At 39.7% G+C, this 27,932-nt stretch overlaps 2 protein-coding genes and 1 long non-coding RNA gene across 5 annotated transcripts in view; 2 read left to right on the top strand and 1 right to left on the bottom strand.

The window, feature by feature from the left end:
- Window positions 1-154: 154 nt before the first annotated feature.
- SNRK (SNF related kinase) lies at window positions 155-27,537 on the top strand. 3 transcript variants are annotated; one of them, XM_079947282.1, is made up of 7 exons: window positions 155-447; window positions 4,819-4,964; window positions 7,185-7,873; window positions 16,667-16,808; window positions 18,299-18,511; window positions 20,126-20,260; window positions 23,297-27,537. In XM_079947282.1, the coding sequence occupies exons 3-7, from the start codon at window positions 7,285-7,287 to the stop codon at window positions 24,513-24,515; spliced, it is 2,298 nt and encodes a 765-aa protein (XP_079803408.1). In that variant the 5' UTR covers window positions 155-447; window positions 4,819-4,964; window positions 7,185-7,284; the 3' UTR covers window positions 24,516-27,537. The 3 variants fall into 3 exon arrangements, with proteins under 3 accessions (XP_079803408.1, XP_079803409.1, XP_079803410.1); XM_079947283.1 differs by having other exon boundaries at window positions 155-470; XM_079947284.1 differs by lacking the exon at window positions 155-447 and adding an exon at window positions 515-740.
- On the top strand, window positions 12,574-16,008 carry LOC307199583. Its single transcript, XR_013832082.1, has 2 exons — window positions 12,574-12,668; window positions 12,786-16,008. It is a non-coding gene; the product is annotated as an uncharacterized lncRNA (long non-coding RNA).
- ANO10 (anoctamin 10) overlaps window positions 24,219-27,932 on the bottom strand; it is a 102,248-nt gene continuing 98,534 nt past the window's right edge. Inside the window, exon 14 of the transcript XR_013831981.1 lies at window positions 24,219-24,357. The gene's annotated coding sequence lies outside the window, so the exon portion shown is untranslated. The remainder of the gene's footprint in view (window positions 24,358-27,932) is intronic.

Genomic DNA, 27,932 nt, shown 5'->3' with positions numbered 1-27,932 from the left:
GACGGCGCTAGGCTCTTATTGGCCGGCTCCTCCCTCCTCCTCTCTTCTTCCCACCGCCCCTTTCGCGCACGCGCAGCAACGGCCTCTTTCTCTTTCGCCGCTTTCCCCCTCCCCGCCGACGGAGAGCGCGAGCCGCGGTTGGTCGCGGGAACGCGGCGGAGGTCCGTTGGGTGTGTGTGCGCGCGCGCGCGCGCGCTCGGGAGCGAGCCTCCCTCACAGGACGAGAGCGGCGCGAGCCGCAGGAGGAGGAGGAGGAGAAGACCGTTTCCGTCCGCTCGCTCGCTCGCTCGCTCAGGCGGAGGCCGCTCGCCTCGACCCTCCGGCGCGTGTGGTACCTTCGCTGAGGAGGAGAAGCCGAAGAAGAAGCCGCCGCCGCTGCCGCTGTCCATGCGGCGCTGGGGAAGGGAGCCGAGGGCCGCGGCCGGCGGCCGGCGCCGACGCCCGGGAGTAAGTTGCTGAGGGGCGCCGAGGTATGAGGCGCTGGGGCCGCGCCGCTCTCCTCAGGAGAAGGAATGGACGCAGAAGGCCCAGCCCCGCGGTTTTGGGTCCCCCCCGCGGAGCCCCGTCCGCCCTCCGTGTCTCCGTCCCCATCGCATCCGCGCGCGCCCTCCGTGCGACAGGTTGGGGGAAGGGGCGTGAGTGCGCGTGCGCGAAAGATGGAGCGCTGCGTGTGCGTGTTTTCGTGTGCACGTCTGAACGGCGAGCGGAGAAAGAGAGAGAGTGGCGGGATGGAGTATCAGGTACGCTGGAGGGAGGCGGCGGCGAGGCTTGGCAGTGCTACGCATCCGGCATTTCCACCTCCTTGCCAAGCCGCTTCTGGAAAGGAGGCTGGAGCTGAGTTCAAAACACCCCCCCCCCGCCCTCCTTTCTTGGATGTCGCCAGCGTTCTTTTTCCCTCCCTCCCCCTCCAAATCCCCTGCAGTATTGAGGAGAGCGAGCAGATCCCTGGATCCCTCCTCACGGCTATATATTCCTCAGGCTTACGGGGTGGCTGAGAAGTTCTTGCACCCGAGCTGCAGACCTGTTTTGTGGTGGTTGGTTGGGGGGGGGGTGGATGACGGTGCATCTTATTTTTGCAACCCGGAGACGGAGCCAACAGGTTTGTCCGGAGCGTTTAATGTGGCCGCCTTCCCCCCCACCCCTCCGATGCTGCAGAGTGTATCTGCCACAAAGGAAAGAGCTTGGCATCCTTTCCCTCCCCCCGTGGAAGGGCTTTTTTGCATCGGGTTGTCATGCCGAAAACACATTATGGCATTGATGATCTCTTTGGCAAACAGCCATTTTTCTAAGCTGTATCAACTTCTGCTTTATACGCCAACACAGGCACCAAAGCTGTGGGGGTTTTGTTGTTTAAAATACGTTTCTCCCCTCTTGGGCTGTTAGCAGTAACGGAGCAGGTAGGTAGAAAGACATGGTATTTGTCTCACTGAGAATGATTATAGCACTGAATGCTTGAAAGGAAAACCACTGTATTGACCAGAATGATGGAAATTTACCATGATTAATTTCAGTAAGGTCCTTTATCAGTATGTGCACTATTATGAATTGTTTTATTATTAATGCCTTGTTTCTTGAGTAGACCCTGGAAGTACTGTATAGAAGCCACTTTGAGAAGGGAGTACCATTAGAAGGCAGCATTGAAATCTTTTAAATAAATAATTTGAAGGAGAAGCCTTCATGTGGCTTGTATTTTGAAGCTTGCTGTTATATATTTAGGGACTGGAAATAATCTATTTGACTACTAAGGTAGTTAGAGCTTTAAATATGGCTTTGCTACAGTCTGCTAGTATAGATATGAATTCTTTTTAAAGAATGTGAGTCCAGATCTGTTTAAAGCCTGCCCTCTAGTGCAGCCACTCTTACTCATTTAGGCTGCTGTGTTTATATATCAGTTTTGGGGAATTCATAATAATAGATACTTGGTGTAGAAAATGAAAAAAGGCAAGAGTTTTGAAGTATGTATTTTCAGTTCCTTTCCCAAGCTATAGAAAACACTTAGAAAGTCTCCACTAAGGAAACACATTGATGAGTATTAAAATTGGATAAGTTTTGCATCATTTGCCACTAATATTGTTGCCCCATGGAGTAAGATGAATAGTGATGATGCATTGCCATTTTTCACATTGATAATTTCTCCCAGAAATGTACATTTTTGCTTTTTGTGTGACATAATCAATGGTTGTCATACAGTATCTAAAGAGAAGAAATGTAACCATGCATTTTGTACACTGCTTGTTTTTGTAGAGTACCTGATGAAGGTATTGAACTGGAAGAACTGGAACAGCTATTGGTTGAAATAACACCTGAATGGTTGAACAAATTCCTTTTAGTTCCCCAGATAAATATATGCCAATATAGCTTTAATGATGTAGAATTTTGTTAACTTTACTGAAATGTTTAGGCAACCAGGTCATACTTCCTAATTAAATCTACTGACTAGAAAAAAGGCACCCATCACTGATATTTTAAAGGGATAAGTAGAGATTGCAGTAATGTCCTTTCTTTGAGTCTGTCTGGAATGCTCAGAAATCACTTTTTGACAAGGGGCTTTGTATTCTGATAATTCCATTAGCTCTTCTGCACTGGAATTCAATTTTATCAGCTTGCACCTCTGGCCTTCCAGTGCTCTAGAAACAATTTCCGTATGTCTGTTTGCGCCACTGTTTCATACCATGCTCTCTCTTGTACCTGATGTCACCTTTATATCTTTCGTTGCTTATTTCACACAAGCGCGAGAGAGAGGTACCTTCGTGGTATTCTTTCTCCCCATTCCCAAATTCATTTCACAATTCTGTTTCCCATTGTATTGTCTCCATCCTGCAATATTATTTGCAGTTGGATACTTGAATTATTAGAGAGACTTTATGGGGCAGGTCATTTGTCTTCCGCCTTTTTGTGAAATGATGGTGAGTAAGATGTACAAGGTCATATTGTGCACAATAAATGAATGCCTTAACAAGCACTTAAGGTGCCTAATAATGTTTGACACACACATGCCTTTGTGTATTTTTTATTAACATGGAAATTGCAGAAAACCTGTAGAGCAGGCTTCTAATTAAGCAGTTGCCTGTGGTAAACTTCCAAGTGACGGGGTAAGATGTGCTTCTTCCGAAACCTTTGTGCTACTGCTTGTCCCCTATGCACACTGCTGTAATACAGTGCTTTGTTACTCTACTTGTTGAAACTTAGGACTTCACCAAGTGACTTTCTGGTACCCCTTATTCTTTCTCACAATTAAGGAAGAGGGCAATACTTTTAACCCACCTTTTAAAGACCTGCTTTTGTTGGTGTACCTGTACAATTGTACACTTGTTTTGTGGAAATAGGTTGCAGAGCCATCTCCGTGTATAAAAGTAATGCAAAAATTCATTCAATACAGCATATTGGATTTTCTGTATGAAGTGCTTTGAAGACACTTTAAATGGGTCAAGGCTTGGGAGCAGGACAATAGAAGATGACAATAGTTTTGAGATTTTCTTTCTTTAATAGTTCAATTCACACAGTTCATCTAGATAATGTCACAAAAAAATGTGGGGTGGATCCAGTTAGTGAATTCATGGTTTGAAACAACAGTCTAAAACAGATGTGATGCAGGAATTCTGTGGTTGGAATTTTTGGCTTTATTTAAAAAGACTCAGTGGGGAATTTGGATCAGGGTTGTAACACTTGAGTTGTGTGTTTAACCATTTCCTCTGTATCATTTGAACCCTATCTGAATTGACCCCTTGGTTCTTTATCCCTGAGGGGTGAATTGGCAGGTACTTTAGGAGGGGAAGCCAGATGAAGAAAAAGTGTAGATGGAAAACAGTTGAGTCCATCCCGCATCACTGCAAGTCATGATCAAAGTCCCTTCCCCCCCCCCCATGACTGTTGTTAATACTTTGTAAAACTATGAGAGATCCTAACCATATATTTCCCATGCCACATCTGTTTGGTACTGACATCTTACTAAGAATTTTGAGTAATGGCAGGAATAAGTTGTACATGGTAGATATACAGAACTTGTCACACATCATGAAGATGTTATCCATTGTGTGTTTGTAGCTGATTATTTAGCCTGATTCTGCAGTGAGATACTCAAGCTTTATTATCATTCACAATATATTAGAAAAAGAAATGAAATGAAATGTGATTAATAAAGGCAAAAATGTCATTATAAGAGAAATTTTGTGCCAGTTGTACAAATACAAGTTATTGGATCACAATTTTCCACTAGTCCACCTGCCCATGTATACAAGTGTAAGCAGCTTGTAGCTCTTGTAAATGGCTCATTTTCTACCAACTTGTAAAAAGGCTCCCCTTTCTGTTCATCTAGAGGCAGTTATTATGCACCATAGGTGGGTGTAGTAGTGGTATATCTTAAGATTAGAAAATGTGCCAGAACTAAGAACTGTTAATCTTGCATATTTTCTATCTTTGGTTGATTACTGCTCCTTTTTGGAACCGCCATGCAAAGCAACTGTAATATTTAAATCTAATATTGCATCAACTGAAGTCAGGCACCATGTCCCATGATTCCTCAAAGCATTAAAACAGTACTTAGAAGACAGCAATATAGAAAACTACTGTAGGTGTATTAAACTTTAAAGGTTTGTACAGGCTGAGTGTTGGGATAAGCTCCTGAATTCATCCATTATAGCTGCTACTCAGGATGTCAACATTAGACTCACTCTCTTTTTATTGGTCCATATGAACTTTGGGGTGGTAATCTATGCGCCTAATACATACCACTGATTTCTGTGAGATTTATGCACATATTTGATTGTGTGTTAGCCATATAATTCCTGAAGGAGAACTTAAGTATTTTTTCCCCCTTAGGGAATAAGGGAAGAAGAATGCGAATCTTTCCTCAGAACTGGATATGGAAGTATCAGCAGATGAATCTATGGAAAACATGAGGAAAAATTGAAACTACATGAGCAAAGCATAGATAAGATGATACCTTTGGAGAGGGCAGTACCATGGTTGGTAGACTTCATTTCTGATTTATTAAAATGTAGTTTTTTAAAAATTACTTCACTGCAGTGCTTGTGAAATTCCTCTGGAGGTATTGCAGTTATATCATGATTTCCAAGCAGTTTTGCTAGTGTAACTATTAGTATTATGCTTTAAATTGATTTTACAAAATGTGCACAATGGATTGATTTGGATTTTTTGTTAAGGCATGTTTTAGGCTTATATGAGAGCAAACTGAAATATACCTTCAGTTTCATTACACACCCCTTCTCTAGTGAGACTGTGTGAAGCAGTATGGATGCATTCACTTCTATTTTAGATTAGCTGCAACTTGTTGTTGTGTCTTGAATAAACTGTACCTTGACTACGGTTTGTTGAAACAAACAAACCTCAAACCAGTTTATTAAACTGGCTTGTTTCAACTAACTATAGTTTAGATTAACCCAAGATTAGAGTTCAGATGGCCTGCTAAACTGTTATATAAAACAGTAACTCCTGATCTCTTCATGGCCATGCTAAAGGGGGAAGTATGCAGTTTTGAGGCTAGCTGTAGCTTATTCTCATAATGGTAAACCATGGTTTCACATTGTGTCTGAATGCATATGTCATGAAATGCGTGTGCATGTTTTTTGGCTGCTCCCTTAATATATGCAACTGTGATCCTTTCCTGATTGCTGAGCTCTTGTATTGTAATGAGGAATTAGTAAAGAAAGCATGCATATATACTTTTAAATAAAAATGTACCATGAATGAATTTTATATTCTGGTATCAAGAATACAAAAAGAGAGATTTCCCCCTCAGATGATATCCCTGTATTAGCAAGTTAAGGGTGTTTATAGTGGTTGGGAACAAGCATTTTCTGTGGAGAGACTCTGCACTTCCATGGAGTTCTGAAAGTTGTACACTAGCATATTAGAAACATGGAATTATAGAATTCGAAGGAACACTGGGAATGATTTGGAAAAGTGAGGTTAGAGTTTGAAATGCAATGCCATTAATTGCTATTGACAGTGATGTTGAGGACATTCATTGAAAAAAAGAGTGTTTTTAAATAAGCCTGGAAAATTGAATGACTGCCAGCAGAACTAGCCAATACTACTTGTGACGGTTATACACTCTAGACATGTGTGTGGCCCATACACTCTGTACATTGGAAAGTTACATTGTGGTGTTTCATTACCAAGGGGGCCTTGTACAGCATTGTAAAATGATTACCATAGACAGACAGATGCTGGCTCTTTCAGAAATGTATTAGAGTTATAGTTAGTCATGCAACGTCAAGAGTCATAATTTTTTAGTGCAATCACTTTTGATGTAGCTGCTGTGCTTGGAAAAACTAGAGTTAGTTTCTTCCAAGGTTTTCTCAGATGTTGAAGTATACTTGAATTCTTGAAGTATAAGTACCTATTGTTTTGTTGGAAGATACCCAAAGTTTCATACATCTTAATGCATGGATGAACTATATTTTCTCATTTCCAGTCAGATGGCACTAGCCCTATAGAGCGACCATTATTTTCCTCCAACTCTCAGCATTAGAGCTTTCCTAAAACTTCATTTACACATTGCCTGTAGCATCACCTCCATGGTTACTGCCATACCACTCCAGTACATGCTGCATCCAAGAGAATGCGATGAATTATATGGTTGCATATCATGCTGATGACGATTACCTTGTGGATGCTTCACTAGCATAGTACATAACCGCATGGATCAAGCATATAGATGTTGCTTGAAGCAACTATTGAGGTGGTGGTAACTACATGGTATTTTTTATTTTGAATGGTCTAATTGTATGTTAGGTACCACAGATCTTAATGTTATGCTGCCCTCATTAAATAATGAATGGCAATACTGTATGTGAATAATGTCTTTGCTTAGATTAGCTTACAACAGTTTCATCATTCTTCCCATTTAAAATGCATATTTTAGGCACAGGCAGTCCCAGGAAGAATTACTTTTTTTGTATTCTTTTTTTCTTCATTCCTGAAATAAATTTGTACTTGTGTACTGAACTAACTGCTCTGAAGTGCTTTGCAAAACTCTACAGCATATCTTATACACTTTTAGAGTTTAGACACATCTCAATTAGCTATTCCAATTCTCCTTCAAGAAAGTATTTTTAAACCTGTTTTCTGGACCGAAGGCCAGCTTTTAGAGTAGGTGAAATCTTATTCTTCTTATCTTAAGTAAATGTATATTCTATAAAAAATTTCTTTTTGACTTCTAGGTACGTATGGCAGTGAAAATGGGTTGTGCATCTGTTTCAAATACTTTCATATGAGAAGACACAATTTTTAAAAAGTTTCAGCATTACTACTTCAAGCAGTATGGCTGGTTTCAAGCGAGGGTATGATGGAAAAATTGCTGGACTGTATGATTTGGATAAAACCTTGGGGAGAGGGCATTTTGCTGTGGTCAAACTTGCCAGACACGTTTTTACAGGTGAAAAAGTAGCGGTGAAAGTTATTGACAAGACCAAGCTAGATACTCTAGCAACAGGACATCTATTCCAAGAAGTTAGATGCATGAAACTAGTGCAGCATCCTAATATTGTTCGCCTGTATGAAGTTATTGACACCCAGACCAAACTTTACCTAATCTTGGAACTTGGTGATGGAGGAGATATGTTTGATTACATCATGAAACACGAAGAAGGGCTTAACGAAGATCTGGCAAAGAAGTACTTTGCTCAGATTGTTCATGCTATATCCTACTGCCATAAACTGCATGTAGTTCACAGAGACTTAAAACCGGAGAATGTTGTCTTCTTTGAAAAACAAGGACTTGTGAAATTGACTGATTTTGGCTTCAGCAACAAATTCCAGCCTGGGAAAAAACTCACAACGAGTTGTGGTTCTCTTGCATATTCTGCTCCAGAAATTCTACTTGGTGATGAGTATGATGCACCCGCAGTAGGTAAGTCAATGAATTGAGAGCAAACTAAAGTCACTTTTCTTGCATAAATTATTTTGTTTCGGAGCAAGCTGCCATTGGAAGTAAATATTTAAATATAAGAAGATGAAAGTCTGCAAAGGTCCCTGTGTAGCTCTGCATTATGCTATTTATGTTTTAACATACTATCTAGTCCATTGCCTTCTAGTTTGGAGTTGATGCAGTTAGGCTTGTTTGTAATTTTTTGGACAGGAGTATTTGTGCATCCTTGATAATGAACATGGTTTGTTTGGAGGAATTTACACTAGAAATACAAAGTGTCCGAAGGTTTCCAGCTGGAACTAAGAGATCCAAATTAGGACAATCTATACTAAAGGAAGGGCTGTGGTTTAGTGGTAGAGCCCATGCATGAAAATCTCCCAGGTTCAATCCTTGGCATCTCCAGATAGGGCTGGGAAAAATGCCCATAAGTCAGTGTAGACCATATTGAGCCTGATGGATCAATTGTTCTGTGTTCTTACTGATGGCTGCACTATGTTCTTATTAATGGATGCACTCCGATGTACAAGGAGTTCCTGAAAAAGCAGGGTATTTCTCATGTATTTATCAGTGAAGTCAGCTCTCTGTTTGCATTAGAACCCCAGAATGCTATGGAATGTGCTGACAGCATGTGAATACTGACAGCAATTTATCAAGTGGCGTACATACAGCCACATTTGCTCTCATGATGCAGAGAATTGCCACATATCTGCATTTCCTATCAGTATTAGGAACATAGTAAGGCTTTCTTGTTCATAGCAGTAGCACAGAGTGTTTGGTAAATGGTCTCCTGTATTCATCCAGTGTCTTCTCAAATGTTTGTTTCCCCCTCAAACTGTGATACTTCCTTTTATGAACAGGATAACATCAAATACACGAGGATGATATTGGACAGCTGTAATCATTTCAGTGGATGCAAGAATTGGCAGTTAGTGCCTTCAGGGAGTGTATTCTCATGTTATCACAATCTGTTGGCACCCTATAGTTGTAACGTGGGAACATATTTATAAGCCTTGTGTTATATGAAGAAAATACATTAAGCAGGGTGCTCAAGGCAGGGTTGTTTCTGACAAGTAAATGTCCATTTGATGTCACTAAATGTGTTTGCCCTAAGATACACAAGAGGTGCTTCAGATCTCTGCTAGTGGCTTTAGAAAACAGAATTAGATGTTGACCAGGCCTGAAAACACACCAGAATACCACCGGGGGGCGGGGGCAGGATTGTACACCTGACATTCAGTGTCCTTCACGTGGCTATGCAATAGGCTAATTTCATATAGTAACTGAATTATATTAGATAATTGTTTTTTTTTCCCTAATTGATGTTTTCCTAGTATTTCTCAGCTAACTTCTGAAGATGCAAGAAATGGATAGGCTTCCTGAAATTCTGTTTGTTTGTTTTTTGTTCCTATTGCTGTCAGTGTGTGGGTTGGCAGGAGCTAACTAGAGAAATGTAAATGAAATTAAGCACAGTGATGAAACGAAGCCTAGTTCAATATAGATGCCCGTAATGTCCACTGACTTCTTGCTGGACCTGTATTGGGAGATTCATGAGAAACTAATTTGAACATTTCCAAGTTAATTGCGTGTTTCTGTGCACATGCATGCAGAAAATGTAGATGAGCAGCATATCAATATTTCTTCATAAAAGCATTTATGATAAATGCTGGATTTGCCTGTATAAATCCCAAACAGGACTTCCTTGCTAGAAAGGGAAATACCAGTTGAGTCATGACGTGTTACAGCTTGATTGAATAAGTATTAAGATACATTTAAGGCTTTTCCTTTTAGATATTTCTGCTGGTGCATGTCTGTGTCAGCATTTAGTGTTACATTGTTTGAAACAATGTAGCCCCTATGTATAGGTGAGAATTCGTTCTGAAGGTCCCTTCTTAACCTGAGACTGTTCTTAACCTGAGGTACCACTTTAGCTAACGGGGCGTCCCGCTGCCGTCGTGCGACTTATGTTCTCATCCTGAAGCAAAGTTCTTAACCTGAGGTACTATTTCTGGGTTAGCGGAGTCCGTAACCTGAAGTGTCTGTAACCTGAAGCATCTGTAACCCGAGGTACCACTGTATGTGGGGAAAGTACAGTACAACCGATGGCTCTTTCCGGTTTTATCGTTGTGGAGGCGGTGGTGTGAACAGAGTACATTTTACAGCAAACAGTGTTGGGACATATTTATCAGAGCTTCTGGTTAGATGAATGTGGGATGCCTCCAAATAGAAATATATTTACTTTTCTCTAGAACCAAAGAGTAAAAACATATAAGGGATGTATGTAGGCGTGTTGATCTATTAGAATAAAATATAAAAAATCACAGTAACATAATAGGACCAATTAAAATGTCTCAAAACAGTAAACAAACTTTTGCGTTTTCCTGGGGGAAGGGGAGAGACAGCTGGACATGTTGGAGCCCAAAAGACTGCAGTTTGTAAGATTCTTTAAATGAAACACCAATGGCATTGAAGCAGATTAGTACCTTCTAGATGTAAAATGATTTCTGGATGCAGAGGCTGCTGGCACAAATACCAGTGGCTGTTCCCCCAGATTTTGGAGATATAAAATCTGACAGTTACTCAAATCTTTCTCCCACAAAGATGGAAACAGAGGTCCCTTGTGAGGGAGAGAGCCGATCTTGGTAAAGATTGATAGAAGCCAATTTGGGTAATATACATAGTGATTAGAAGCCATTAGCTTTTATCTGAAGAGGAGACTTGGGTTTGGGAGTTATGTGCTTCTGCTTCCAATTTTGGATGCTATTGAATCATTTGCTTAACATCAGCCTCAAGAGCCAAGCCATTTGCTTAATTTTCAGCCTGGAGAACTCAAAAGTTTCTCACTATTTTTTTCTATTCTAGTTGCTCCTTATTAAGGCATTGCCCTGCTGTAAATTTTGAACTTTGGAAGGGTGAGCCACCTTCATGAACTGTTTATAATTGGGTGTGTAAATTATGCAGGAAGAATTTAGATGTTTTAATTATATCTTAGTGTAATTTACTACGTTGACTAGTTAGCTAGATAGACATCTAGATAGACACGCTAAACTTCCATGTGGAAATGGTTATTCTGCTCTTGTCTCGGGCTCTTTCTTCAGTAGTAAAGGAAAAAAAGTTGCCAGTTACTCCGGTTTGACTCCATCCCTGTTTCCTCTTGCTGTGTCGTAGCATTATTTTCATTCTAGTTTTAGTCTCTAAAGGCATTGGTCTTCAACTGATAGATCATTGTATGGTTGAAGACCAATCCCCTTAGAGACTAAAACTAAAATGAAAATAATGCTTCAACACAGCAAGAGGAAACAGGGATGGAGCTAAGAGCATTGTAAGGGTGCAGCTTCATTTGTTTGTTTTTAAGAAAAATAGAAGAGGAAAAAGAATAGAGATGCTTATATGGCAGCAAATTAGAAGTTGATTTTTTAAAAAATAGATGTGGCTTCAAATTTTGAAAATTTGATGATTACTTTTTACCAGGTAGTTAAAAAAAAGGTAATTTTCTCTTTTGGAAGGATTGACTTTTGGATTGTTTAAAAAGACATTGCATTGCCTTTCAGCCTTACCTCATACAGCTATGTTACTTTGTATATCTTCTATATCAGCACAGGTCCTTGGAAAACTTTATAGAATGGGGGTAGATGTAGAATGAATTTTTTTTTTGGGGGGGGGGAATAGCTTGGTCATTTCCTTGAGAGGAGGTAGGACGTATCAGTACCTAGAGTTAAATGTTTGTACCCTTCTGCAAATAAATACTTTTTATTAGCACATTGGCTCTACATCAAGTATACTAATCAACAAACCATAAATGGAAGTTTAAGAGTTCAAACATAGTTTATTGAAAGCCAGAGAGATAACAGCAAGAGTCTCTCTCTCTCTCTCTCTCTCTCTCTCTCTCTCTGTCTCTCTCTCTCTCTCTCTCTCTCTCTCACACACACACACACACACAGAGAGAGAGAGAGAGAGAGAGAGAGAGAGAGAACGCATTCTAAGTGAGCTCCAAATATGAGCCTTTACAATTGTGTGATGGTCTTCTGTAATAAGATTCTTTGAGAAAAACAGAACCTTTAGGAATATGTACCATATTTTTCCATCTATAAGATGCACCCTATTTTTTGACATTATATTTTAGGGGGGAAACCTAGTCTTATACACGGAAAAATACGGTACTTATTGGGATTTTTTACCCTGCTCTTAAGCCCAAAAGGCTTCAGTAAAAACAAGACGGTTCCTACCTTCAGAGTTACAATCTAAAAAACACCGCATAAAGAAGGAGATGAGGAGAGAAGAATAAGGACACTCAGGAGCTGTTTCTTAAAAGTTAACAAAGTAGTTTTTATACTGATCAGCCACAATGGAAACTAGGAGGCAAACTGGTCTCAGCAAAAGTGATCAGAGTGTGCTTTCCTATATCTCACTCTTGCTGCAGTCCGATGGAGTAAATGCCATTAGCAGCATTTGAAACTGGCAAAGAAAAGCAAGACTCCACACAGCACCTTGAACCTGGGTCGTAGGGCGCCAAAACAGTTTCTAGTCACATTTGAAGCTCCTGCAGTCAATCAGAATTTGTGGAAGCCACGTCGGACGTTTTGAGTTCCAAAGAAAGTTTGCAAACCGGAACAATCACTTCCAGGTTTGCGGTGTTCTGGAGCCGAAACGTTTGATTTGCAAGGCGTTGGACTTCCGAGGTACGACTATACAGATAATTCATTCAGATTTTCTGTAGTTTCCTTATGTTCCTTTCAGCACACCTCATCACCTCTTCATCCATTGTTCAAGTGCCTACCTAGTTTATGTCTTGCTTTTTTAAGACAGTAGCTTAAGTTTTGTGCATCTAATTTATTTAAAGACATTATGATTGTCGATCTGAATGTTTTTAGTGATGTGCACCTCAAATTCTTTTTAGGCACCCTTTATTATCTGCTTGTGTTAAAGTTTGTGTTCCATATTATCATTTGGGCAAAACATCAGTTTTCTGAGTGAAGCATTCTTACTTCCAATAGCTCCCTTGACTCTGTTCCTTTAACAACATTGGCATCCTTGGATTTGGTGGTATCTCTTCTGATAATCTGAATACATTCTAGCTGAGCAATTATTGTGGCTTTGTGGGAAGATTTTATCCTCTTGACTTACCCTTTCAACTCTGTTTAATTAGCCAATCTATGGCCTTTTAAACTGTGTGCGCGCACAGGGGGGAGGGGTATTGTTTGCTACTGCGGTATGCATTTCTTAGATAGGGGCAGTATAGAAATTTAATAAATAATAATAGTAATCTTTAAAATGAGGAGACTTGTAAAATATTACTATTCTGAAGTCAAATGTGATTATGTTGGATTTTTTGGCAATTGAATACTTATGCGTGTTGGATTTTATAGCATTGTGGTCACTAGTTCCAGTTGGTTTCAACAGTGTTTGAACTTCTACCAGGTCCTGAGCAGCATCCATAGTTTTTCCTCCTTTGGTGGATTCCACAACCAACTGTTCCAGGGAACTGTATTGAGGCTAATGAAAAATGCATATTTTTGTGTGACCGGAATATTCATCTAACAGTCTCTGTGATTACAATTGAAGCCATCCGTTACTACGTTTCCTGATTTTCACCCTCCATCTCAAGATCAGTATGAGCATTTTGGTCAGGGAAGTATCAGTATGTCCTTAGTACAGTCAAACCTCTGTTCCCGAATGGCTCCGTTTTGGAACGTTTCGGCTCCCAAACGCCGAAAACCCGATAGTAAATCCTCCTGTTTTCGGACATTTTTCAGAAGCTGAACATCACATGCAGCTTCTGCTTAAATGCAGGAAGCTCTTGCAACCAATCGGAAGCTGTGCCTCAGTTGTCGAACATTTTGGAAGTCAAAAGGGCTTCCAGAACGGATTACGTTCGACAACTGAGGTTTGACTGTACTAAATTACTTCTGGAGCCTGGTATTGCCACCCACAGCATTTTTTTGGAGGGGTGTATCTACTCCATTTAAGATTTATAGTTTGTATGCCAAAGAGCACATAATCAGAATTATTTTCACCCTCATCCTCTAGGTATGATGCATTCCGAATAGGATGCTATCCAGCTTCTTTCAGCTTTCCTCCAGGATTAAGCTCAAAAATTGGTGTGCAACCTCTGACATCAAGCATTGGATCCTAGCCAGTTGTTGCATTAAATTACATTAACTTCATTTAGAGATTCCAGAGTGTTTGTGGATATTCCATGCATCCAGAAGCATAATTTGAGTACAGAACTTTCAATTACGAAAATAAATGAGACAGCGGGCCTCAAGCTTTGTACGTGTATCGGAGCCCCATAAAACTTTTGATCTGAAGCGATTGTTCAAGTCACATAGTATGTATCTTGTTGGGACAACTATAAATTCAGTTGCATTGCTTTGGCAGCAGAGAAAGGATTGAAAAATAAGAGATACAGTGGTACCTTGGTTGTTGAATGGCTTGGCTCCCAAACAAATCGGCTCCAGGACACCACAAACCCAGAAGTGTGTGTTCCAGTTTGTGAACGTTTTTCAGAAGCCGAACGTCTTCTGCAGCTTCCGCTTGAGTGCAGGAAGCTCCTGCAGCCAACTGGAAGCCATGCCTTGGTTTTTGAACCATTTCAAGAGTTGAACGGACTCCCGGAATGGATTCAGTTTGACAACCAAGGTACCTCTGTATTTGGTTCTACGTTCAGTCCAAAATTGGGGCTACCACACTAAATTGCTTAACTTCTCTGAATTCATAAGAAAGTTGTGCCTTATTTCCTGTCAACATGACCTTTTTATGATGACATCTTGAATTTCTTGTCATCCCGTCATTGTGTGTGACTTTTTTTAGTGCAACTCATTTCCTGAACTGTACCTGCACTGTCATCAGTGGCATAACAGTAAACCGAACTTGATCACTTTGCAGGCCAAGCACTCTGTGGCAACAGCACAGACAGGAAATCCTCTCCGAACCAGAAAGGAAGGGGGCAAGAAAGAGTGTGAACATCATCACAGTTGATTGCTGGGGTGGGGTAGACCGTGGGAAAGACATTGTGTAAAAGTGTAGTTGAAACTGTTGAGCTTGATCTGTAGTTGTCTGTCTCTACTGCTTTAATACTGATTTTATGTGAAAATGACATTTTGAATCATTTAAGTAATTATTGCAGTTTAAAATTTGGATAACCTCACTTCCCAAAATGTAAGACTCAAACCTTTCCATTGTTCAGTTCAGCACAACATTGTAATAGGCTAACAAAATGAAATGGTGTAACAGGTGTTTATTATACCAGTTCAGATTAAAATCAGCAATTATTTTGGGTTTACATAAAGCCCACAGCCCCCTTGCTCAGGCTTTGTGAACTACTTGTGGGTCATGACCCACAGGTTGCAAAACACTGTTTTAGAGACTTAGAAATTGAGAAGGCAAGCATCTGCTGTGATGCTGGAATTGCTTCAAAACGCCTTAGAAATACGATGTGATTATCAGCTTCTGTAAACCATGAAGATCTGGTCTCACAAGGAGCAATTTCTGAATGTTTTAGGCCTTCACTATGGGATTTGTGGCCTAATATTTTTGTTTGGAGTTTTTTTGTGTGAGAAAAGCTGTCCTTTTTTTGCCTGTATATGTAAATACAAGCCAAGTCTTGGTGCTGTCTCCTCACTAGATTTGAGATGAGCATGGCAGGGGCAGCCAGTGACGTTGCTTGGTTTCCATGGCAGTGACTTGATGTTATGTAAGGAAGTTGCATATACACTGGCTGGTTGTCATGGTTCTAAAAATCGTACTCAAACAGCTCTTTCTCAATCGGATTTTTTCAGTAACATTGAAGGTACACAGGTGCTGACCAACAACACTTAGCACATTCTTATTTGTGTGTCTGTCACAAATCATATAGCCCGCTAGTCCTTAAGAACAGCATCCTATTTTGAGAGAAGGAATTTATTTTTAAAACCACAGAATATCCCTGCACAGTTCTCATTCAGATACTCTTCCTGGACATATTTTGTGCAATTCTAAATCCACTTTTTAGGGAAACAAACATTGATTCTTGCTAACAGTGCTTTTTCACTTGACGTCGTTCCAGATTTTTTGTGAAGATATGCTGCCAGGCTATTTACATAGGCTAGCAACAAATAGAAAAGCTTAAAAAAAAAACAAAACACCAACTGCTTCTAATGTTGGGAGTTCTTAAAATGACCGTTAAGTTCCCAAGGGAAATGGGAAGGTACCTGGAAACAAAATCTTGCTTACTTTAGACTTGATGGCTAGCAACAGGGGTATAAACAATGTTGTTTGCATTTCCTCCTATTGTATTCTTTCCTGTACAAACTTCACTCTTAAATTAGTATGGTAAAATTGTGATGATTTTCAAGCTGTTTATTGTTTTAAATGCTTTAGCAGTTTTCCATGATACCCATTTTCAACCAATAGTTGATTTTAAATTTTTTTCTTTTTAGTTTAGTGTGTTGCATGCAGGGCACAATAAAGACGTGTTTATATATATAAACAAAGGTGAATAATTTATCCGGGGAGAGGGGGCAATATTATCTAAAAAATTAAAATCTGCACCCACCAAGGTAATAACTGTGGCAGCATTGCTGAATATAATCTTCATATTTCCACTATTTATTTCAGTGAGCATATGAAGCTGCATTTCATCTTTCTGTGTATAAGGCATTTGTGGTATTATGCTGCTCAGTTTTGAACAATTAAAATGTTGGTTCAAATTAACTATGATAGGAAACTAATTTTTTTCCTTGTGCCGGTTGCAGTAGGTTGTTGTTTTTCAAGTACAATATTTTTAAAATCTTGTTACAGATATATGGAGCCTGGGAGTTATCCTTTATATGTTGGTATGTGGGCAGCCGCCATTCCAAGAAGCAAATGACAGTGAAACTTTGACAATGATCATGGACTGTAAATACACGGTGCCATCACGTGTGTCCAAAGAATGTAAAGAGTAAGTGAAATGTTGAACATAGTGTATTGAAATTAAAATCGTAATTTTCAACAGGGATACAAAAAAGGGAGATGTGAGGAAGTCAAGAAAATAAGTGAATCAAAGATGGGAAGTAAAAAGAGGGATTTTTGTGTGTTTTTTTCTTCTTTTTTTCTTAAAATGTGTTTTTTCTTTTCTTTTTTGAAACTATTTTCTCTTTTTTCTTATGTATTTTATAATTTTGTATTTTTGTGTATTTCTTGTTTTTTCTTATGTTTGTTGTCTTTTCTAAAAGTTAATGAAATATTTATTAAAAAATAATAATAAAATCGTAACACTAACCATTCAGTATAGAACCAATGTGGTGATTGGTTAGGACTCGCACAGGGTTAGGTCCCAGGTAATCCCAGCTCATCCATTATTCTCACTTCAGGACTGTGGTCCAGGAACTGTTCTTTCAACCCTCACAGGGTTGTCATGATAATGAAATAGAAGAACCATATATACTACCTTGAGCTCCCTAGATAAATATGAAGTTTTTCTTCATTTCTGAAATGGTTTGCTTCTTTAAACATCACCCTTTATCACATTCATTAAATGTTTGCATGTTGATGCTCTACAGGAGAGGGGTAACTTATTCGAAGCTGAGGTCCAAACGGGAAATATTACCGTAACTTGATGGTTGCTTTGAAGCTGTGCGTATCTACTTTCATCAGTGTGATGGATGCAAAGTCTATGTACAGATAAGAAACATTTTCAAAGCTAAAGGAATACCTTCTCTCCCTTTACCATTTTCATTGCCAAAGCCCTCCTGTCAGCAGTACTTGGCTGCTGTTGTCAGTTGAAGAATACATTGATAACTGGAAACGTGAAACCCTGTAAACTATTTTTTATTGAGTGATTTTCTATATTCACATGGCCCATTGTAGAATAGTAATTTGTTAATAAAACAGAAGACAGTTTAAGAACTCAAGTCTATTCAGTAAACATTGTGAAGTCTCTTGGAGCTGGGGAAAAATAATTTGTTTTTTAATTGCAATTCTGGTTTTAGTAATTTTGATTGCTTTTTATGACTTGACACTTGCTTAACACAAGTCCATAGCCATTCTGTGACTTCTGTAGACAGGTAAAAAAAACTAATAAGTGGAAAGTAATCCCAAAAACAATTCTACCTTGTCATAATTCTATGACTGCTTCAGAGCCCCTTAGTTGCAGTTTTAATTTTGTCTTGTCCTTCAACTGTATGCATTGTTTTGTTTTTATTTTTTCCGTACCTCTGTTTGTATTATGTATGTGTAAGGAGCATCAAGAGAGACATGAAAACAGTCACGGTAGATAAGCTAGTTTGCCATCTAAACAAGCAAGCAGACATCCATACTTTCAAATTTGTTTGTAGATGTGTGTAGAAACTTACTTTTAAACTTGGGGAATGGCACCCCTTGGATGCTTGGGGAACATTTTCCTACTGTGATGGTGCTAACATACTTATAAAGCTGTATCTTTGTTCCCAGTTTAATCACACGAATGTTACAAAGAGACCCAAAACGAAGGGCATCTTTGGAAGAAATTGAAAACCATCCCTGGCTACAAGGAGTTGATCCATCGCCTGCAACCAAATATAATATTCCTTTGGTTTCATACAAAAATCTATCCGAGGAAGAGCACAACAGCATCATACAGCGAATGGTTCTGGGAGACATCGCAGACAGAGATACCATAGTAGAGTAAGCCACCGTTTTCTGTCGTGTTTACATTCCAGGATTGCAATTCCAATTTTGTTGTTACACAACAATTTTCTCTATAGAGCACAAGAAAATCCTTTTCTGGATCAGGTGCATGTCACCTTAGCCCAGCGTTCTGTTTCCAGCTATTACCAGCCTTAAAAGTAAAGCTGAAGGCAACCAACTTGCCCTGATTTATGCCCACTGGTATTCAGAGGAATATTTGCAGATGCAAGATGGATGTATCTTTGTAAGCTAAAGTGGCCCAAGACAAATTAAATCATTTACAGAACATGTCAAAACTTCGATAACTTTTTGGAAATAAGTTACCAAGTCTGGTCAAAGAGGAGCCCTGTGTAAAGCCCAATAATCAAATTGTCATTCATATTCTATTCAGTAGCTTGAGATTTCTTTCTTCTTGGGTCTCTGGGCAATGGCCTTATCAGCAGTTTCCTTTTCTCCCATGTGTAGTTGATTGGGGATGGAGAGTATGTAGCAGCAGGCCCAGAGAGTGGGGCACCTGGGTTATGACATGCACCTTGTTCAGTCATGTCCTGTTCTTTATGCACTATTATCTGGCTCCCAACATTCTTGGCCATGTTAAGGAAACACTGGGTTATGGGGGGTGTAGGGTGTTGCTTGGGCTTGGGCCACTATGTGGCTTCTTCCTAGTGTAAACCACTTTTAAATTGTATGTTTGGTTGTAACTCAGACATTAACTTTATATGTTCAGCTGCTGAATAGTGCAAGTGGCAATGTTGGAGACAGGCCCAATATAGAAGCCACTGAATTCACAAGTGGATGCTTTAAAACAGTTGAAACAGGAATTTGTATCTGCCAAGAAGCCTGCTGTTAATGCCTAATGACTAACTAGATGAACACATTGTCCGTTTGGCTATGGAAGATCAGTGGCAGATTTAAAAGTAACATATCGCCTGTTTGCAATTTGATTTTATTTTGGTCCTTTGCCTCTCTCCCCTGTGTAGTGCTAGGCAGTGGCTAGCTGGCAACAATGCTCCTGTGAGCTGAGTTGGGGGAGAATGTGAGGAAAGTCCATGCTAATAAATGAGACTGCTCTCCTGCTTTCAAGGCAAGCACTTGATAAAGTCTCAGTCAACACTGACAAAGTTTGTTTCCCTGGGGTTGCCTCTCCCTGCAGTGAGAGGTCATCGCAGGGAGGCAGTGGAGACACTCCCAGTCTCCTAATCTCAGTAATCGTAGTCACAAATGTATGTATCAGGAGCTTAGCCTGGAAGAAGAGAATTCCTTTGTTTGAGCAGACTATCTGTAAAAGTAAAGTATAGTTATATCTGACAGCTGCAAAAGGTAGCTGGCATAGACTGGCATTCAGTAAATTACTGTGATTGGGGAAAATCTATTCAGCTTTTGGTTGCTTTCCTTAATATAGCCTAGTTTGATTATTGAACTTGCCACATTAGGTTGTCCAGTTCTTAATAAACTAAAAGCTATTTGTCAATATGTCAAAAGACTAATTTCTACTTATAGGCACTGTTCAGTATTTGCTTTGAGGTGCATTGTAAGCAGTGCTGGCTGCATGTCCAGTTTCAGAAAACTGTTGATGTATGATGTGTTCCATTTTAATTTTATTTCCCCCAGGGCTCTGGAAACCAACAAATACAATCACATCACTGCTACCTACTTCTTACTAGCAGAGCGGATTCTAAGAGAGAAGCAGGAGAAAGAAATACAAACCAGATCAGCAAGCCCAAGCAATATCAAAGCTCAGTTTAGGTAATAATTTAAAGTACTCAAATTGTACTAAATTTAAGAGTTTTAAATCATACATTCTTTAAAAGGGCCCACCTTTTTGATTTTAAATAGATTGTCATGCTACTGTGGTGTATCATTGCCAAAACACTGTGTGCTCTACAGCTTCTGCACAGCTAAGTTGGTAATTTTGAGGGCATTTTGCGGCCGAAGGTTGTTAACTGTTCTGCAGGTTGGGATCTGGAAGCTTATTCACCAGCAGCACAGCCACAGAATTAGTTCCATGGAGAAATGTTTGTTTTCTTTTCTCCTGTCATGCTGAAGTTGCCATTCTTAGCCTTTCTATCATTGAATTCACAACCTAGGGTAATAGGTAAGGAATATCTGAGTTCATGCTTGCCCCCCCCCCAAGTGCAAGCCACAACTGTAACACAGAACGAATCAGCCACTTTGTGGGGGTGTTGTTGCAGGGTCTGCACCCTATTCCAACAGGCAGAATTTCTCATGAAGAATGAGAGCTCAGAGAGAGATGGAAATTAGTGCATCCCATTCTTGTTAGATCAGATATAGAGACTTGTGCCCCTGCAAGATGGTGAGGGACTACAATGTCCATCACCCCACCCATTGGCCATGCCAGCTGGGGCTAATGAAAGTCGGGAGTGGCAGGAGCTCTCCGCCATCTTGGACAGAGATCCTTCAAGCTTTCCCTGCTAAAGATCATCAGACCAGGAATGCCATGGATTGAGCACAGCACATGCATGAAAAAGTGTGTGCTCTACCACTGAGTTATAGAACATAGCAATATCGTGGCTCTTGTCAGGAACTGTAACTGGGAGGTAACTGCTGAAGACCATACCAAGCTTGAGGGCACTTTGTGGGAAAGGAGTAGGCAGTTAAAAAAATAAATTGCCTGGAAAGTTGTATTTTCAGAAACGGAATAGTTAAAGAAGCTGAAAGGTATAATTAGGAAGATCCCTTCAGGAAGGCAGGACTATTTAAAACCACTGCAATAGAGACTAAAATAAAATGTACACTGCAAATGAGAAGAAACACAAACAAGTCCAGAAATATGTCGCTGTATTTAAAAAGCTCCATCAGAGTATATGAAAGGCAGGAGGCCTTATTTTAAGAAATTGAAGCCTTGTCGAAATGAAGACAATAACCAATAAAAGTTCATGTGCCTTTCCGTCTGTGTGCTTTTAAATGCCATGTTAGGACTGGCCACACTTCTGCCTTTATGATGATAGCATCCTTTCTGCCTATATTTGCTCTGTTAATTTTTTAAAGAACAACAACATTGGAGCAAATAACTACAATGGGGGGGGGGTGATTTTTAGAAGGAAAACCATAAACGAAGGATAACCCTTGTCCTGCGGTCCCAAACTAGTTTTAGTTGTTTTCAGGATGAGGTCAGGAGAGAGATTATGTTGCCAATTGTAAGCATCGAAATATTTAAGTGTATTTAAAATTGCATCTAGTTTGACTCCAATATTGCAGCTGCCAACCTTTGCACACTTGGGAGTAAGGCATGTTTTGCTAAAGTGGGAGTTATTCATTCTGAATGAATATGCTTTGACGAGGCTGCATGGATACAAATTCTGGAAAACCACACTTGAAATTGACAGGCAAGAAAAGTAATTGGACAGATAGTTTTTTAGCTTAGTTGTTAAATGCATCAGTCAGAAGTGATGTAGGATATAAAAGTTTAAATACATCGCTAGGAGAAAAATTTCAGCAAAGCTGATTATGTGTATTATAAATGTATGATTACCACAACCATGGAAGCTTGGACTGGAAATGTACTACTCCACAAACATGTATTTTCAAGAATTATTTGATACCTGGGTCTCACTCTGTGTGCAGGGGGACACTGGGATATCTGCTGTGCACTTCGTTAAGTGACCTTGTGCATTTGGTTTTTATTGGCCTGATTTCTAGCTATTTTTTTTATCTGCCAGCCTGCAACTGAATACTCTGAATGAACAATTTCTTTGAAAGTCTCTGGCATTCATGGCAATGGCTTTGGAACCTGCTCTGGATAATATTTTTAAAATTTTGATTTACCTTGCCAGTATTACTTTGGCATATTCAGAGCAGCAAAGAATGTCTGTTCCTGCCTTAATTTTGCTTCATCTAAAACCGAGAATTTCTTCATAACTTCAGTAAAAATTGTGCCTTTTAAAAAGTGGACTTGTTTGTATTCTGTGCCACTTATCATATAGTGACTTCTTGAAATCTTTTTTTTAAGGTTGAGCAGCATAAAATGATATACACTTTAATACTTTTTTAAAAAGCAGATGGAAATGCCATTGAAAAGAAATGTTATTAAAACTCATTACAAAAACTGCATCTTTCCATTCAAAAAGGCATTTACCAAGGCAGCTACAAACTCAAAAAGACTGGAATCCTGTAATCTTAGGTGTGGGCATGCTTATTAGAATTTTCTGCTTTTTCCCTTTACACAGCAGACTGCCATACCAGATCACAAATTACTTTTTGAAAGTATTTCAATAAAATATTATTATTATTATTATTATTATTATTATTATTATTATTAATTCTACCCAGCCCATCTGGCTGGGTTTCCCCAGCCACTCTGGGCAGCTTTCAACAGAACTTTAAAAACAGAATAAGACTTCAAACGTTTAAAACTTCCCTATGCAGGGCTGCCTTCACATGTCTTCTAAAAGTCAGATAGTTGCTTATTTCCATGGCATCTGAGGAGAGGGCATTCCACAGGGCGGGCGCCAATACCAAGAAGGCCCTCTGCCTGGTTCCCTGTAGCCTCACTTCTCACAGGGAGGGAACCGCCAGAGAGGCTTGCCACTGGCTGCTGCTGCTGGTGCTATTGCTAGAGAAACCTCAACCCTAAACTACATCAGTTGTGCAGAACTAATTGGTAAGATCTCTGGATCTTGGCCAATATGTACAAATTTAATTCTTTGCCTGCTTGGTAAATTTTAAAATCACCTTACATTTTTTCAAGTTATAGTGAGAGGAGCTTTGCTTTTAAAACTTGTACTAAAATCTTTTGTTTCCTCTTTTTTGCACTTCTCTTAGGCAGTCATGGCCAACCAAAATCGATGTCCCTCAAGACTTGGAAGATGACCTTACAGCTTCTCCTCTCTCCCATGGAGGCGTTCCTCAGTCTCCAGCTCGCAGCGCTGAAAATGTTCTTAATGGTCACCGGAGCAAGGCACTTAATGATTCATCAAAGAAGGAGGACATTCCTGAATTAGCAGGACCAGCACTTTCCGTTGTTCCTTCGGTGAGCTTAAAACCTACAACTAGCGGTCGGAAGTGCTTGTTTAGGGTGGAAGAAGACGAGGAGGAGGACGAAGAAGATAAAAAACCAGTCTCCCTTTCGACCCAAGTGGTTCTGCGCCGCAAGCCTTCCGTTACAAACCGTCTTACTTCCCGGAAAAGCGCCCCGGTCCTGAATCAGATCTTTGAGGAAGGGGAGTCGGACGACGAGTTTGACATGGATGAGAACTTGCCCCCCAAACTTAGCCGTCTAAAAATGAACATTGCTTCGCCAAGCACCGTGCACAAGCGCTACCACCGAAGGAAAAGCCAGGGTCGGGGATCGAGCTGCAGCAGCTCAGAAACAAGCGACGACGACTCCGAAAGCAGGCGGCGTCTTGATAAAGACAGTGGGTTTACTTACTCCTGGCACAGACGGGATAGTAGCGAGGGACCTCCCGGCAATCAGGGAGATGGCAGCGGACAAGGAAAACCAAGCAATGGAAACGGAGGAGTAGACAAAACGAGCCCTGGCGACAACAACAAAGGGGGCGGAAGTCCTTCCAGTAGTTCTAGTGGAAGCACGAATAACAATTCGGGTTCCACTCGCAGGTGCGCTGGATCTGGAAATTCAATGCAGTTGTCTTCAAGAAGCGCGGGCGACCTGGTGGAAAGCCTCAAATTAATGAGCCTCTGCTTAGGTTCACAGATTCACAGTAGCACTAAATACATTATTGATCCACAAAACACCATCTCCTTTTCCAGCGTCAAGGTACAGGAGAAATCCACGTGGAAGATGTGCATAAGTTCCTCTGGGAATGTAAATCCAGCTTCGTCCTTGGGCAGTATAAAATTCTTTTCTGATCAGATGTCAGACACTGCAAACGAATTAGAACGGATAAAGAGCAAGAACTTGAAAAATAACGTGCTCCAACTACCTCTGTGTGAAAAGACTATATCTGTGAATATTCAGCGAAACCCGAAGGAGGGATTGCTGTGTACCGCTGGCCAAGCTACTTGCTGCCACGTTGTTTGACAGTAATCAGACTTAACTCATTCTACTTGACATCACCAATCTTCCTTTTCTGCGCTGTGAATACTTTATTTCACTGAAACCCTTCATTGTCATTGTCTTAATATTTTTAAATGAGCTTTGAGCAGTAATTTATTACGTTTTAATTTAGTTTGCTTGAAATGACAATGCATGATTTTGTGCATGCTGCTAGCCAACAAATTTTTTTTTGTTCCCAACGATAACAGGATTTGTGTACTTTTTTACATTTATAATTTTACTATAGAAAATCTGGATTACAGTAAGGCTTGTGTCCGAATCCAGTGTAAATGAAGCACTTAGTAGTTTCACATTCTGCACTTAAATTAGAGAGAGAGCGCTTTTGTTTCTTTGTGAAATGTCCAATCTTGTTCTGATCTTCTGTGTTTCCTAAACTATGTGAGATGTGGCATAATTCTGTGTGTTTGCAACAGAACCAAAGCAATAATGTTTTGATGCTGAAAACTTCTGTGAGCTTTCAGATTTCCAAGGCTTGTACAAAGCAAGGATGCACTGAGAATTTAAGAGATCTTGAACTATAATTTTTATCCCCACATCTCTTTTGTCTTAAACTATAATATGCAGGAGGTGGTGGCTGAAGATCTTGGTTTCTTACAGACAAGATGGAGGGAGTGGGAATAGTTAAGGCAACTTCCCCTGAGAAAAATTGTACATGCAGACAATCTTTTAAAAACTGTATTACAAAGGAAAATTATAAAGTCATCTGCTTGGAGTATTTTTAAAAAAACAATCTAAGGGAGAACACATATGTTACTAGAGTCTATTATCATGGCAGTTGTTGGGTGCAGTGCAAGACTATTTAAATTGGACCAATTTGTGTGACTTTTGAGAGGTCTTTTCCAGTAAGCTAGTTCCTGTAAATTAACTAGCCATAAGCATAGTAAAAGGCTTAACAAAGTTTCCTCCTCCTGTCTTTTACCCTACCCCACAGCATTTTGAAGCCTGCTCTCAATATTATTGATTACCTGAAGGATGTAACTGAGCATCTTAATTCCACATTTCCATTATTTCTATGTAAACAAATGAACAGGCCAATCAAGATGGGTGTCCCTGTAGTGTGGGATATATCAAAAGTGCTCCAAAATGCAGCACTGTATCCAGTCATCTAAACCAATTGTTTAAGTGAATTTAGGGAGAGCAGAAAACGGTTGCTAGAATTTGAATAGGATGTCTGTTCAGATCAGGAAGGATCTTAATGGGAGTGCATCAACATTGTGCATCCTAAATACACTCCACAGATCTCAAAACGTGCCATGTACTGCAAATTTCTAGAATTTTTTTCCAATATAAAATTTAGTTTGGGGTATAACAGTCTTGTTTATTTCCCTTCCATAACTCTCTCTCCAAATCGAGTCAGACAACACAAGTTGCATGGATCAATTTCTTTTTACATTCTGCACAGCTCTTCGTTTTTCTATTTTTTTTAACCCCTTGCTACTGAGATGTCAGCAGATAAATAGGCTGGCATTTTTAATGTACAAAAGGAAACTTTTGACCAGGTGAACTTGCTTGAACTTTTATCTAGAATAAAATATATTGCAGATTCCCAATTTTGGGAAGGACGAGAATGTTATTTTTTCAAGCTCTGTGCGCTGGGTCTTCAAAGCAATGCTGGTAAGTATTGATGGTATTATGTAGCAACAACCCAGGCAGGCACTGATTAAGAGACTTTACACAGTTTAGTATATAAATGCTAGCAAAATGGTCAAGTAGAATGCATTTCATTTACCTTGTAGACTGTAGAGCACCAAAGAACTGTTTTTGGTTACGATACATTCATGTTTGCTTCTTTTAGTGTGGCAAAGGATGCAATCCAAAGCATATTTACAAGGAAGTAAATCCCAGTGTGTTCAGCATGGCTTACTTCCAAGTAAACATGTTCAGAATTAGGCTGCAAATCTCAATCATGCAAGCCTATTTTATTATCAAGCTTAGGAGGGGAATATATTTTCCCAGCAAAACAAGTTACGAATGAAACACTTTGCTTTAGTTTTGTTTTTTAAGCTCATGTTGCAATGTAGTTTTAAAACAGCCTATCATACATGTATGATATCTACACAGTTGAAAGCTACAAGAACAGGCATGCCAGCGAAGCCATAGCGCATATTTCTTTGAAATTTACTTAAGCAGGGATCTTACAAAGGGCCAGAAATATGGACAGTTCACAGATGACGGTGAACAGAGCATCTATATAAAAAGTAGGAGAAAGTTTATAAAGGGCATTGGCAATAAACTGTTGCAGCTTTTTATTTTCAAGTCTTGTAAATATTCTTTCCACACGTTATGTACAGCCTTGGAATGGCACCTTTTGACTAATCCCAGACGTTTTTTCATTCCCTCTGTTTTTTATATACAAATGTGTATATACGGTGCTCACTTTAGAACAGCAGTGTTGACCATTTATGCTGCATAGCTGTAACATAGCCTTATTTAGTTGTGTATGGTTGGTTGAACCTCTGGGTGTACAGATGTTAGCTTGAGTGTTGTCTTTTTAATCCATTTATTCACCGGTGAATGATTGTGCATGTGTTGTATGTTGTATTACGTCATATTAAAAGGAGGGAGAGAATAACCACTACATTGAAATATATTGGACCAAACTATTATAGAACAAGTAACAGTTTCTTGTACCCCTTAAATCTGTCTTTACAAGTTGCATATAGTCAACGTAGCATATAAATTAAATATTGTGGAAAGCAACTAGTCTTGTATTTTTCTGTATGTGTATATAATGTACCTCTAGCAACTTTATCTGTATTTAAGATGTGACAATCTTGACACAGAATTTTACAATTAGTAAAATAAAGCAGAATAAAATGGAGAAAAGCTACGTGTATTAGGGGGAGGGTACAGAAATACCAGTTGATCCTTGTCAATTGCTTCCAGCGATGTTTGGCTTTCTTCATTGTATAAACATTCATGGTGTGTGACAAATGAAAAAAAAAAAATCCAGTTAATAAAAATGACCTCTTGATTGGTGCATAAATGATGTTCATGTCAACTTTATACGCTCTCTGGCCTGAGGACACCAGAAGCTGATGTACTGTGACTTTTTGTCAGAAGTAAAAAACAGTATTACATCTAGAGTGGCTCTCTATGCGGTCACGCATTGGAAACTGTACACGTGCAGGAAAAAATATGGCAACTTCTGAAGTTTTCCAAAGAGCATGAGACACACTCTCGCTAGCTCTTGTATCTACCACTCATGTGAACAGGAAGTGTCTTGTTCTTTGGGTGTTAGTCATTGTGTTTTGTAACTTGGAAAAAAAGAGTTTTGATGAGACTACTGGAAGGAGAAAATCTGTACGGGTGTGTTTGTGGTCTCTTACTCCCCTTAAAAAAAAGGCTCCAAAGCCCATATTTTAAAATGCAAAAATTTGG

This window comes from Podarcis cretensis, assembly GCF_951804945.1.
Source record: "Podarcis cretensis genome assembly, chromosome: 12".
NCBI classification, from domain to species: Eukaryota; Metazoa; Chordata; class Lepidosauria; order Squamata; family Lacertidae; genus Podarcis; species Podarcis cretensis.
Note: the sequence above shows the minus strand (reverse complement) of the source record. Positions and strands in the feature narration are given on the sequence as shown.

Excerpts from the sequence above, each read along its gene's own strand:
- SNRK (XM_079947282.1), top strand. The coding sequence starts at position 7,285 with ATGGCTGGTTTCAAGCGAGGGTATGATGGAAAAATTGCTGGACTGTAT. Across the intron at positions 18,512-20,125 it reads GACAGAGATACCATAGTAGA|GGCTCTGGAAACCAACAAAT; the intron begins GTAAGCCACCGT and ends TATTTCCCCCAG. Across the intron at positions 20,261-23,296 it reads AATATCAAAGCTCAGTTTAG|GCAGTCATGGCCAACCAAAA; the intron begins GTAATAATTTAA and ends CACTTCTCTTAG.